We start from the raw sequence: 13,984 nt of genomic DNA on the forward strand, positions 1-13,984 counted from the left end.
ATACACTCATTAATGTTGTGAGGTATTCAGATAAGCCACAGATGAGCTCACAGCAAAGCCCAGGAGGAAATGACTCCTTCCATCTGCAGAGGAAGATCTGAGGAGCGTGCAGTAACCACAGAACGTGCAGTAACCGCGGAGTGTGCAGTACGTGAGGGCATCAGCCAGGCGCTGGGCGAGGAGGAGACACCGTCCTGAGCGGCTGTTGCGGGTGGCGTGGCAGCAGGCACGCTTAGAAGCCAGCCCCAAGTGCCGCAAACCAGTATGGCCCAGCTCACCAGGGCCTGGTTTTGCCACCTTCAGTGGCCATTCCTCAGCGTAGTTTTTGGTCTGTGAATTCCTTAGTTTTTTAAAGTAGAATAAAAGTTCTCACATTAAAATCTTTTTTTTTTTTTTTCAATCCCATTTCCTCTAAGAGCAGCATTGTTATTTCTGATCAGCTTCTATTTCCTTTACTTCAGTATCTCTTCCCAACCCCAAAACCGAAGTCAATCAGAGGCACATCCTTAACATGGAAAATTTCAGTGTGGATAATTGAAGTTTAATTTAGTTTTGCAAGCTACTGGAAAAAGGCCCTTCCGAAGGAAAACGTTAACTAATGTTAATCATAGGCAGCACTTTCATCTCCGCTGCGAGGTTTTTCCAGAAGAGCAGGCGCTGCTCACGGGGAATTTCTGGGGACGCTTGTCATGAGGCTCCCTCCTTGAGAGGGCTCGTCCTGTCCCAGCGACCACCGACCGACGCGGGGCAGGGGAGGTGACACACGGAGCCCCTCGTCCTGCGCCCCCGCAGAGCCTCCGACCCGGGACAGCTCTGGGGAAGTTCTGCTAAAGCGGGGCAGAGGACAGGACATGGGAAAAGGGAAAAAATGTTCCCGTGTCCCAGCCTGGTGGTGCTCAGCGCTCGCGTTTACGGCCGCTGCGGTATTTCGGATGGAGTGCAGATGTCACGCTGGCTAGCCAAGCCCATGGCGGATGCGCGCTTAAAAACGTAATTTTATTTTCTTGACTTTGGGGTATTTGGGGGAATCCACCCGCGGGAGGCCGGGGCCAGATGACAGACACGTCACCCACGTGCGCTCGCTGCTGGCACCAACCCCCCCGCCCCTCTCGGCGGCAGCGCCGCAACCTGCCGCAACTTACGTTATTAAAAAAAAAAAAAAAAAGCCGATTTCGGTCAACCGCCGCCTTGCGGGGGGAGCCGTGGGCGGCGGCGGCGGGTGGGGCGCGGCGCGGCCCCTTTAAGAGGAGCGGCGGCGGCGCGGGGCGCCCATGTGGAGGTGCTCCATGCCTTGTTGTCCTCCGCTCCCATTGGCCGGCGCCGCGGTGACATATTGTCATGGGCCGCGAGCGCACTGCGGGGGGAGGGTGGCAGGGAAAACCCGGAGACCGGAGCCACGCGACGCCGGGACGGGGCGAAACCGGGGGCCGCGGCCGCCCCCCTGCAGTCGGCGGGGCCGTCGGGACGCCCCCGGCGGGGGCGTCCCGACGGCCCCGCCGGCTGCGCGGGGGCGGCCGCGGCCCAGGCCTCCCTCCCCGTCCCGTCCCGCCCCATCCGACTCCGCTCCGCGTCTTGCCGCCGCCCGCCGCGTAGTAGCGGGGCCGCGCCAGCGCCCGCCTGTTGTGTTTCTGTTGCCGCCCGCCATCTTGTCGCCAGCGCTGCTGCCGTCGGGGCGAGCCGCCGGGCGGCGCGGCGCCTTGCGGCCCGGGCCCGCGCTACCGGGGAGGAGGAGGAAGAGGAAGAAGAGGAGGAGGCGGCCGGGGCCCCCGCCATGAGCATCGAGACGCTGCTGGAGGCGGCGCGGTTCTTGGAGTGGCAGGCGCAGCAGACCGCACGTGGTAAGGGGACCGGCCGCCCCGCGGCGGGGAGGCCGCCTGACAGGCCGGGGGGTGGCGGAGGAGGAAGGACGGCGGGGGGTGCCGGTGCGGGGCGCTGCCGCCGGGGGAAGCGTGTGGCCGCCGCCGCGCGGGGAAGTGACAGGGCGCGGGGAAGTGGGGGGGGGGGGTGGGGGGGTGGAGCGCGGCACCGCCCCGGCGGGGGCTCCCCGCGGTCGGGCCCGGCCCCGAGGGTGTCCGCCCCCCCTTCCACATCCCCGGTGGCCCCGGGTTGGGGGAGGGAGGGGGGGGGCGCCCGGCCGCCCCCGCCCCGCCCGCGGGCGCGGCGCCGCCGCCGCGGCGCGCTGCGTGTCCCCGCGCGGCGGGGCGGGGCGGGGGCGGGGCCGCGCCGCGTGACGCGCCAGGCGCCGCCCGCCACCACGTGCGCGCCGAGCGGCGGTCGCCCCGGCACGGGAGCCCCGCCCCCGGCCCCCCCCCCCCCCCCCCCCCCCGCCCCGCCCGGGGCCGCTCCGGGAGCGGCGCCCCCCGCCCGGGCCCGCGCCCCCCGCGCCGTGGGCAGCGGCCGGCGGCGGCCGGGGCCCGGCGGTTCCGACGGCTGTGACGGGTAGGGGGCCGGCCCCGCGCCCGCCCGCCGCGCCGCCGCAGGGGCGGTGGGGCCGCGCTGCAGGCCGGGCGCAGTGACAGCGCGGGTACCTGCGGCAGGAGCCGGGGGGCGGGGGGCGGCTCTTTGTGTGCCGCCGCGGCGGCCCCATTGTCTGGGTGATGAGTCATGGCTGAGATGGGAGATGCGATGAGGCAAGAGGGCCCGGGGACGTGCAGGGGCGAGAGCCGCCCGGGTGGGGAACAGAACCGGGAATTGAGGGCTGCGGTGCTCCCTCGGCCGGGGCGGGAGCCGGCCCCGCAGCCCCAGCGGGGCGGGCGGCCTGTCTCCCCCGCCTTAAGCCAGTGGCAATTCCCTTGCCTTTCTGGCCAGACGCACTCCGGGGCTGTCAATACCTGCAGCCCTGGCCATAGCAGCGGTTAAACGCCGGAGAACTGGTGTAAGCGTTTATTACATCTGCTGCTGCTGGAAAAGATTTTAATTATTATCCAGCTGCCCCACGTTATGAGACCGTTTTGTAAACGGATGCAACAAGTGAGGATCTGGGATGTGTTGGAAGACGTGCCGTGCCGACTGCGGGGCAGAAGGGGCCGGAGTGACCCGGCTGCGTTGCGCTGGGTGACCTCTGAAGGCTGAGATCGTTTCTACGTGGCGCGCGGGCAAGGCAATGCACCAAAAAAAAGAAATGGGGTGGAATACAGAGCAGGAGCGCGGAACAGCACACACGGGTGCGTGGGGATGCTGTTCCGTAGCAGAGCCCGCTTCGGGGGCACCAGCCTGGGTGAGCTGCACAGTGCCCAGCGTGGGCCCGGCGGTGCCCCGGGGGCTGCGCGTCGTGCGTGAGACCCACCGTTAACGGCTCCTGCTGTGACAGACGTGGCAGGGCTGAACTGACAGCGCAGCAGCGGCGTGGGTGCAAGTGTGGCCACTTCAGGAAGGCGTGAGCACCAGGAAGATGTGTGGCGTGAGAGGGAGGAGCCCGTCACTTGAACTTAGGGTAACAGGAAGGTGTCAGGGGAGAGCACGAGCAGAGAAATCACTGGGAAAGACAGTTTGGGCAACAATACAGCATTCTAGATTGTCTTCTTTCCCTTGCCGCCGTATTCCTCCCCTGCCTCTTCAGAGGAGTGTTCAGAGAAGCTTTAGGGTCTGCATTACACCCACAGTTACACTGCATAACTCCAGGGGTCCAGTCTGGCCTTGAAATCAATCCAATTCAGGAACAGCATTAAACATGTAAAACAAAACTGATAAAAAGCTGCTGGGTCCAGAGCCGAAGGAGGTGCTGCAGAGTGCTCAAGAGCAGGACAGGACCCTGCCCCAGAGTCCCTGCTGAGGCAGCGGTGAGTGTGGTCTGTGGCCGCTCCTTGTGGCTCTGCCCAGCTGGTGGCCAGGCCCTCCTGCCAACTAGGTGGCAAAATACCATAAATACTCAGGCTGTTGCTTTTTATGAGGAAGAAAATGGATAGAAGGACAAATCAGGAAGCTTTAGGAGAAAGGAGAGCGGAATGGCTTTGGGAGGGAAGAGGGTTAAGGTACGGCTGGTCCTCTTCATGGGGATTCCCGGTGACCTGGAGCACTGCCATACTCGCACATGAAAACGCGGTGTGTGGGGCATCACTGCTCGTCCTGCCGGCCTGGAGAGCACCGTGGCCACTGCCCAGCCGGAGAGAGGTGGTGGAGGGCACCCTTGGTGTGCCGTTCGTGATCAGGAAGGAGAGCTTTCTGAAAAGAGGAGATGAGGAAGGATTCCCCGGAAGCAGACGGCAGTCGGGTCTTCACGTTCTGCTTGGACTCCCTGGGAGGTCAGGCCAGCAGCTTCTGTCACGGCTTTGTACGTCTTTTTGTGGTTTATAGCTACTGGGGGTGCAGCATGAGTGATCCCCAGCTCTGGGGACAGTGTGGGTGCAACTGTGGGAGAGCTCCGTGGGCTGACCTGGAACGAAATGAAGTCCCTCAGGGAGCAGAGTGGGGTCTGCAGAGCTGCAAGATCGACCCCTGCCCCAACATCTTCCCCCTCCTTCCGCGTAGTGCATGGTGCCACGTGTGACCCTGGGGACTCATGAGGCACGGGGAGAGGTGCGTGGCGGAGCAGGGCAGTGGTGTCCTGGGCACCCCTGAGCTGCCTCCTGCCGCACGTCCCGCGTGTCACAAATAAAGTAGCGCTTGGCTTTGGCCTCAGGTCCTGCTGTAGTCATTGAGCTGCATGTTTCTGTCAGCACACATGTGGTGTCCAGGCGCTTTCAAACCTGACACGAGTGTCCCGGAACGTCCCGTTTCCCCGCCGTAACTGGTGTCTTTGCTCAAGTCTGCTCTGTCTCCTGGCAGATGACACATGGGGCTTCTCCTGCTCCTCCAGCCTCTCCCACCAGTGGAAAATCAGACCATGTAGGCTTCGCTTTTCTTAATTTGTAACCAGAGCAGTCTTGTTGTGTGCTGGCAGCTCTCTGAGGGCCGTTTATTGCTTCGGGGAGTTGTTGGGACACTGGTTTTCACGTGGAGCCTGCCCTGCTGCCAGCCTGCGCACGGCGCTGTCACCTCTTGTGTCCCCAGGTAACCAGGCACTGCCTACAGTGTGGTTTGAACTGTGTTTACAAGATGTTTACCCAAAAGCCTGTGGAATATTACATGTTATAGGTATTAATATTTCAGAGAACACAATTTCAAATTGCTGAAAAAAGCTGAGTCAAAATGCATCAGGTGAGATGTACCCGTAAGAACGACAGCTTGACAGAGGAGAGCGACGTGGTACAGATGCCACTGGGACCTCGGGGGTGAAAGAGACGCCGGTGCTGTGGGGGTCCGCGAGTTGTGCCGCTCATTATGAAAGAGGAGTTCAGAGTTTGCTGAAACACTTGCTGGAGTTTAGAGGACGCAGTCCACATGGTTGGTTGTTGTCTCCCCGGTAAACTGGGAGCAAATGAAATGCAAGTAACAGGCTAAGTTAGAGGCAATTGTGGGCTTACTAATTAAAGAACTATCTGGATACATCTAATGTTTTTTACATCTATAGAATGCTCACTCTTGATGACACTTCCACGACACAAACACTTCTGCTATTTACTGACTTAAAATAGTATTTTTTTGGAGGCTCTTTCCCTCGTGTGCTCATTGCACATCCCAGTTTGATCGCGCACGTCTCCTTGGGTTTGTTGGGTGCTTTGTGCTGGGTTGTACGACTCGGGAACGGTTCCTTACAACCGCGAGTGATGGGTTTATGCAGATGTACAGAGAGAGGTAACGAAAACGAAACCGCAGTGGTTTGGCTCGTCGTTCGTACTCCTGTTCGTGCGCTCAGCAGACCCGTTCTCCTGCACGATGACAAATGTTACGTAAATGATGATACTAGTAATAATGTTATTTGGATCTCATTAATTTGGGGGGGAAAAACAACAGATTAGAGGGAGAGGAGGGGGATAGTTGATGTTATGCATTTCTTAATATAATATTAACACTAGGGGAATGCAGACAATAACAGACACGCCCTGGACAAAACACCATGTTGGCCACACACTTCGGTGTTTGCTTCTTTTGGGAGTCGGGATTTTGAAGCGCTCTTGTCTCACCCACATCTGCGCTTTCATACTTCATAACATTGCTGCCGATAACCCTTTTTTTCTGTAAACAAGTGGCTCACGTGTGTAAATGCATATGTGTACACATGCACAAACCTGCAAACTGAGATCCTTTTGCTGTCTGTTACTTGTAAACTCCAGGGACATTTGACTTGAATTCGAGGGTGGCTGATTTCTTTGAATGTAGGTTAATCCAAGAATGTTTCATGATCTAAGAAGACAAATTTATTTAAAATTGCAAGTAACTAATACTTGTTTTCTTAGGGTTTTTCCCATAGATAACTCATCTACGACCCGCTCAGCTTCTGCTCTCTGCTTTGCTTGATGCTGCTCCATTATGTTTATGGCTTTTCATTTTTTTCAATGTTGCCAGCAAGGGTGGTGATGGAACAGTAAGCGTAGTCCTAGTCCTTTCCCATCTCATCTAACTGCTGCTTTGGCACACGTCTTAATTGCGTGGGGCTGATAACGGGATGTTGGTGGCCAAAGGGGTCTCCCCTGGCTGCAGTGCCACCCACCTCCTGCTGGTGGGCGAGGAAGAGGAGCAGCTCATGCCCAGTACCCGTGTTCTGGCAGTGGCTCCGTGCTGTGCTCGGTGTGGTCCTTCTCCAGTGTCCCGCAGCAGGTCTTAGGGTGTTGAGACACATCTCCAGGAACCCCGTAGGGCTTTTAGGCCGTGTCTGGATGCCCACAGGTCCTGAGCGTCCCTGGTGCGTGTGGCCACGTCTTCAGTCATCGCTGGCCTGCTGCAGGCAGCGCTTCCACCTGCATTTCTTCAGGAGAAGTTAAAGCACCTCCTGACAAACAGTGCAGTGTTTATCTTTTTCCGGAGGGTTGCAGGTACGGGAGAGCCGCGCTGCCGCCCCGGATGATGCCCGTGCCCCGGCACGGGTGGGAATGGCTCTGCCAGACACCAGCACAGCTCCACCTTCTGCCGTCGGCCTGCCCAAAGCAGGGAATAAACCCAGAGCAGGCTGGCTGCTGGAAATTAATTGCTTTGCGTAATCCTAACCCGTTTTGTTATTCTAGTGCTAGACTAGCTGTTGTGCTCACCTTTTCCTTTCTTTTTTGTCCCTTTTTCTCCCTTGATGATGGGCACGAGCCTGGCGCAGGCCATCAGGCCGGGTGGTGGAGGACGAGGGAGTCGCGGCGACCGCAGAGGGGACCCCTCCTGCGTCTGTGTTGTCTGCAGGGTTCATGTCTCCTGACGTGTTCCAGTAACATTCCACCTGATTGTTTTGTGAGGCAGCACGGCATCCTGGGCCCACAGCGGGGCTGAAAGTTGGGAATCTGCTGTCCTGAGCCCCCCAATGCCTTTTGCTGTGCTGCGGGGCACGTCAGTTGAATTTTGTGTACGAAATACTGAACTTCCCAACACCTGACAAAACTGCATAAACATAAAAACTTTTTTTTTTTTTTTGAATTGATGAGAGCTCTGATCCTGAATGGAATCTTGTGGCTGTCGGTGCCATGGTGTAATCATATTCAATATTTGAAAGGGTTTCCTTTCCTTAACTTGCTGCTTTTCAAGAATTTAAGAGCTGTCGCGCTGGGGAGCGCTGGCTGCACCCCCAGGGGCTCTGGTTCAGGGCAGAGCCACCCCTCAGCTGCAGTCTGAGGGGAAAAGTAAAACTGTAAGTCGTCCTTCGTTTCCCATCTGTATCTTCTCTACACATACAGGCATACGGGTATGCTTAGGAAGGGAGCGATAATACAAATACAAAATAGAGCATACAAAGTTTGCAGGCCTTCCTTGCCCCCCAAAAAAGCAAAAGTCCCTTCCATTGGCTGATAAGTTGTTTCACCAAGGGACATCAAAGCATTTTATAGTCTTCAGGTGAGTTTTGCAGCACTTCTGAGAGGTCCGGGGTGGAAGAGCTGAGGCGCAGGGGCTTGAAGTGCCTTACCTAAAGCTGTGCCTCGCTAAGGCAAGAAGTAAGGTTGGACTTTCTGGTCCCCAGTGTCCTGTCCAGCGGGGGGTGGAGACTGGAGTAGAGAAAGCCCCAAGACTCGCTGAACATCATACCATCTCCTGACTGGAAGCTGCCTGTGGTACATTGCAGAGGATGGGGCAGGGATGAATAAGGAGTGTTTTGTCTTGACGAGTTGAAGATGTCCCTGCTCATTGCAAGGGGGTTGGAGTAGAACGCCTTTAAAGGCCTGTTCCCACCCAAACTATTCGATGATTCCATGAAATCGGGTCTGATTGCAGATGGTACAATTCATTCTACTTGCTAGTTAAAGATTCCCTCGGGCTTTCCCTGTGCTTCCTTCAGCCTCTCATCTTTTTCATAGCAGCAAGTGATAGAAAAAATTTGTTTTCTTTGTGTTTCCGTGCTCAGGGTTGTATGTAGAAGCATGATGTATATCTGATGGTACCTCATGAGAGCCTACGCGGTGGTGATGGCTCTGCAGAAGGTGGTGGAGGTGCTGTGTGTTCGCACACAGAGAGCGCTGCCAGCAGCTGTGCCTCGACGCTGTTGCTGGTAATGGGATTCCCGGTGTCCCTGGACAGCATGCTTGTATTTCTGTGTGTAGAAGAGGCAAGGGACAGGGAGAGACTGTCCGGAGTGACCTCGGCAAAGTGCTTTGGTGCCTGGGAGCCGGTTCTGCTCAGGGTAGTGAGAGATGCTGGGAAGGGCATCAGACTCTATAGTGCCCACTCCCAGCTTTCCAAAACCACCTTGTGTGAACAAGACCGTCTGAATTTGATTTCCACTGTACAAAATTTTCGTCGTGTTCCTGATTCTGTTTCCTTCATATACCTGTTTAGCTTGTTAAAAGCGTGTCCTTGCTCAGGGAGTCTCCAGCCCGATCTCTGACTATTTGTGTGGCTCAAAACATGCCAGGTTTTTGTACTGCAGCACAAAATGCTCCCTGGTTCAGTCAACCCCTCACATCAGTGCAGTCTCATTACCATGAGAGAAGGTTTGAGAGGACTTGGCAGCACCTCACGTAGATCTGTTGATGATCTGGGTGCTGTCAGACAGTCGGGCAGAGCAGGCGTCTCCCTCTGGAGAATCTCCTGCTACCTGCTGACAGCTTGAAGCATTCAAACAAGTCTGTCACTCTGGTTTTGATTAGCTTTGCTCTCTCTTATTAAAATTGCAGTGGCCGAGTGGTAGGATCTTGCCTGTGAGGACATGCTGTAGTTTTGGGTGTGATGTAGACTGAGCTCTTGTCTGTTTGCAGTAAGTGCAGTGAACAAAGGCCATACCAAGTATTTTTGATGAAGAACACGCGTTTAGTGTGTGCCTGGACCATCAGCAGGTGATGCTATAGGTTCGAGGTTTTTGTTGTGCAGGTGGACAGGCTGGCAGTGGTGCTGTAACGTGCGCTGGGGGAGGATCTGGACTGCTCTGAGATCCTGTTCTCCTCTCCGGCTGCCGGCACGCTGGCTCTGGGAGTCAGACGTTACCTTTGGGAAGGGCCTTGCTGTGTGACTGAGAGCGGTGTCTGTGAATTCAGAGACAGCAGGGATAACTGCCCTGGCGCAGCCAGTTCGGGTGATCGAGGAAAGCTTCCACTCCTGTGCGCAGTTAGTGTGCTTTGATGGGCACCTACCCTTGGATTCTTATCTCCTTTTCTTTTTCAAGTACGGAGATAGGATTCTGGAGGGTAACCTGCCTGTTTCCATTTGTTTCCGTGAGAAGAGAGCTGACTAGTGTGAGCAGCCTGTGAAAACAATCCCTGGCACGGCCCTGGCATGAAGGTGCAGCAGTGGGCTCTTGTTCTCATCGTGGGGATCGAGGAACGTTACATGAACTGGTGTCGAGCAAATACGCTTACCTAACAGGCTGGTAATTAACAGACAGATCCGGTTTTGCCATGACTCAGTCTGTTACGTGAAGTCATTTAACCTGTCTTTGCTTCAGTTTCTAGAGTGTTAAAAAAGCCAAGCAGTGTGTCTGACTTAAAGAAGTTTGCAGCCGCTTGCATCCCCGGGAGCCTGGGACCCGCTTGCGAGCGGTGGGTGAAGGAGGGTCTCGGAGTCTCTTCTGTGGGCACATCCAGTGTCTGGGCCTTTTCTTTTGTTTTAAGAGTACACAGTTTGTTTATCATATTGTTTATTAAGTCATCCCATGTTTACCATTCTTTTCCGACTAGTGCATTTGAAGAGCGTCGTCGTTGGCTGTGTTTCTGCAGACTTGAGCGTGTCTCACTGTCCCGGGGCCAGAAGGGGAGACAGCGGTCCCCTTGTGTGCGTTGGGGCAGGTGGGCTTGGATCGTGCTGGTCGTCAGTGCCGCTTTTTGCTCTGAACTGCGGCACAGAAGCTCTTCAACTTGCAAATAACGGCTTATCAGAATGCGTTACTTTGTCTCCCTCTTTCTTAAACATGCTGGTGCCCAGTGGAAACGCGTTGAGACAGCATCTCGTATAGAAACAGCTCTGTGGTTGTCTTCCCCCGGGTGAAGCTCCTCAGATGATGGAGCAGTCCGTAGTCAGTTGTGTGCTTGTTGGTAGCCACTCTGCCTGTCAGAGCCTGAAGTGCTTTCCTGCACTTCGTCCTGAATTCTGCAGAAAGGTACAACCAGAGTTTTACATCAGTCCAGCCTGCCAAGCTTTGGTGCTCGACACCGTCACGGCTGGAAGGCACTGGGGTGGTCTCTGTGTCTATGGTGCTGTCCGTGATGGTTTCACTCTTTTAGCAGTCTTGATCTGTTTTCTTTGCCTTTGTAGTATTGCTAAACCCTGCCCTTTATTTCTTTCTTCTGACCACTAAGAGTTAGTTGTAACTAAAATGACTGTCTGGAGCTGCTTCAGGGTTTCAGTGAAGCACTGGAATAGCAAATTAAAACACAGTGTAAATTATCCATAGAGATTTGTGAAGTTGTTGCTCTGAGAAGCATCTGACAGGTATTATTTAGTTATGATTGATTCTTCTTTGGGGCTTGTGAGATGATCTACAAGATTTCTTGAGGGTCTTTCCAACCTTCCTTTCTGCGTTCCAGGAGCCACGATGGTTTTGTTGAAGGGAAATACTCATTTCCTCATAAGCCATCTGTCTCCATAAAGAAGGAATAAAGCGTGTCTGCTTCCTAGATTTTATCAGGCAAGAGGATCATCTTGTCATTTCTCTAATTTGTTTCAGGTTTGGATACTGAGCTCACTTTGATTTCTAAGAGTTACAGATAAGCCCGTCATGCTGAAATCACTAATGGTCTGTATTGGTTGGTACTAAGGAGAGATAGTTCATGTGAAGGCTGATTTTCCTCTGCTTTTACAGATATGACATAAATGTGTCATCATCTTCTGGCTGAGAAAGTAGAGATTCAAGTATTTTTGTCATTGGTAGTGGATGGTGACATTGTCTGCAGATAAGGTATGAAGAGCCTGTGGTGTGCCAGCGCCGTGAGGGTGGCTCGGCAGAGGGAGTCTCAGGTGGGAGCCGGGGTCTCTGAACCCCGAAACTGCAATCCCAGGAGGGCTGGCGTAGCTCTCACTGCTCTGGAGCGTGTCACGAGCTTCTGGCTTCTAATCCTGAAGGGTTTCAGTATCCTTTGTGAATAGCGTGCTTTAAAAATGCAATTTAGTCTTTCTTTAAGAACATATTTGTGGCCTGGTCTGTGTTAATAGGAAGGGAAATGGGGCGTCTTGGCAGCAGGCTGAAATCTGAACACAGCACCTAGAAGAGCAGCAGCAGCAAGTGAGGAGCCATTGAGTGCCTTGTGGCCAGCTCTTGCCATGGTCTCACCGGCGAGGGCTGCTCGGCGACGGGCACGGCCAGGAGCCGGGGCTCGGGACGAACTGCTGTGTCTCGGGGCTGCTGCGTTACTGGTGGGGAAGCAGCAATGCGAAGGGAGGGACACCAAAGAAAGTGGGTTTAGCAGAGATGGGAGGGAAGAGTTGGGCTTGCGTTGTGCTGTTGTAACCAAAATTCAGAGGGGCTCAGAGAAAGGGGTCACAATCTCAAAGGGGTCTCAGTCCTCCTGCTTGTTTCTCGGCTCTGGAAAGCGCCGGTGGCTGTTTGCTGGCGGAGCCTGTGTGTCAGCAGCCTCGGTTATGACTCAGAGTTGGCCGGGCTCAGGGTGAGCGTTGCTGCTCTCCAGTACTGCTGACTCTGTTCTTATCATCCCTTTCCTGGTTCTCCCATCCGGAGTCTGGGACCTGCAGAAACAGAAACCAACCTTCAGGCTCCAGCCTGCCCTTCCTCTCAGCGTGGCCGTCCCCTCCCCAAGCGTGGCCGGGCCAGCCTCGGAAATGGAAGAAGTCTGGAGACTCTTTCTGTCCCCAGCCCTTTCCTGGGACAAACAAGGAGTCACTCCTGTGGGTGACGCTTCTGTAGAACCGGTGTAAGTGAAACCCAGAGCACTTTTCTCTGGGTCTGTAGTGGTTCGTGGTGTGCAGCATAGGCTCCCAGAAGCATTGAATGATTCAGAGAAAACACTTCAAACTATTCAGAAAATTACAGCACAGAACACCCAATGCCTAACTGTTCACGGAGTTGAGTCATGTTGTCCCTCTGTACTGGGGAGGGACGATTCAGCATACGTGGAGGAAAGATACTTGATTATGCAAAGGCACATGCCGTTGATAAATTCTGAGATGATAGTGTCCCTAGTACGAAACGGGAGCATTAAAAAGGGCACTGAAAAGCCGTAAAGGCATGCTCCCACAGCATGGCTCCGCAGGAGGCTGGGTGCCATACGCAGCGCTGCCGGCCCAGGGGCACGTGCGGTTCTGCCTGCGCAGCCGCTGCCTTTGCTGGCCATGCTTGCCGTTACTGATGGGTGGCATTTCCAGGGCAGGCAAAAGGGAGGAGATAAATTTAAACCCAGCAGATTATTAGGTAACAAAGCTAAGAGTGCCTGGCACTGTTTATTCCTGGACCGTCAGGGCCTTAAAATAGCCGGTCAGGAACACTGACCCTGTTTCTGTGTCCTCCTGTGACAAGATTTGCTGTTCCGTCCTGTTGCTGCTGGCGCCCTCCTTACGCCGTGCCGCCTCGTTGGCTTGGCTGACAGGCTGTGGTCCCCGCTCCCGCCGCCTGGCGTGGGCAGGGTGAGGATCCTTGTCCCCTCGTGCCTCCGTTGGGTTCCAACCCCCTGAGCGTTCACAGGGGATGGTTCACTCCCTTGATTCAGTCCTCGGCCCCTTTGATGAGAGTGTCAAGAATTGAGTGGAAATGACACACAATTTTGGTGTGGCCCTGCCGGGTCAGCTGTCCCTCTGAGCCCAAGCGAATGCCCTAAGCCTTGCAGCTTTCTCCATGGCGGGCCTGCAGGAGCTCATGGGATGAGTAAACTGCGCACGAAAGAATGAGCCATGCCATGGCATGCCGGTTGCCCTTCTTTGTTTTTGTCTGTATCTGTGAAGTAAAGTGGGCGAACGTATTTCATATGGAAAAGCAAAGAGCTCTAGGGGGCTTTTTTAAAGCGTGTCTTTAGTTTGTTTGTAAGGTGTGAGCACAAAGTGAGCAGGAGACACAGATCTTCCCAGCTCGATGGAAGCATTTCTGTCCTGAAGTGGGGTGTGTTAGGAAGAGGCGGCTTTGAGACCCTTCAGTCCTCTCACGGGCAGGAGGGTCGATGGCGTGGTTCCTTTTTGCCTGTGGATGAGTCAGATGCAGAGAACAGCGGCTCACTGGTGTCAGATTTTGGCTAAAAAAAAATAATCCTTGAAATAAACTCTTTAGCTCAAGGGAGCTCAAGATTTGCAACACCAAAGGCCTTGTTGGCAGCTTGTCAGCAGCCCCAGGGCTGCACCTGCTTCGCAGAGACATTTACATAAATATTTCTGATCAGTAATGCACGCTTGTAACCTTACTTTCCTGTTCTCTTGGCTTCCCCGATGAATGAAAATTACCCGTTGTAGGAATTTCAGTGCCGACTCCCGCGCGTGCCCTGGAAAGCATTGCCTCAGCGCGACCTCGGCTGCGGTCTCCTTTCTCCATCCTCTGCTCGGCTGTCGCGGCGCTGCGGCCAGAAGCCAGCGCAGGAGCGAATTCAGCACGGGCAGGTTCTGCTGTCCC

At 55.1% G+C, this 13,984-nt stretch overlaps 1 protein-coding gene across 1 annotated transcript in view; it reads left to right on the forward strand.

Annotated features, from left to right (window-relative positions):
* The first annotated feature begins 1,578 nt into the window (after positions 1-1,578).
* MNT (MAX network transcriptional repressor) overlaps positions 1,579-13,984 on the forward strand; it is a 42,763-nt gene continuing 30,357 nt past the window's right edge. The window contains 1 exon segment of the mRNA XM_054208396.1: positions 1,579-1,838. Coding sequence (XP_054064371.1) covers positions 1,772-1,838 — 67 coding nt within the window. The 5' untranslated portion in view covers positions 1,579-1,771.

Source organism: Rissa tridactyla, chromosome 7, assembly GCF_028500815.1.
Source record: "Rissa tridactyla isolate bRisTri1 chromosome 7, bRisTri1.patW.cur.20221130, whole genome shotgun sequence".
NCBI lineage: Eukaryota > Metazoa > Chordata > Aves > Charadriiformes > Laridae > Rissa > Rissa tridactyla.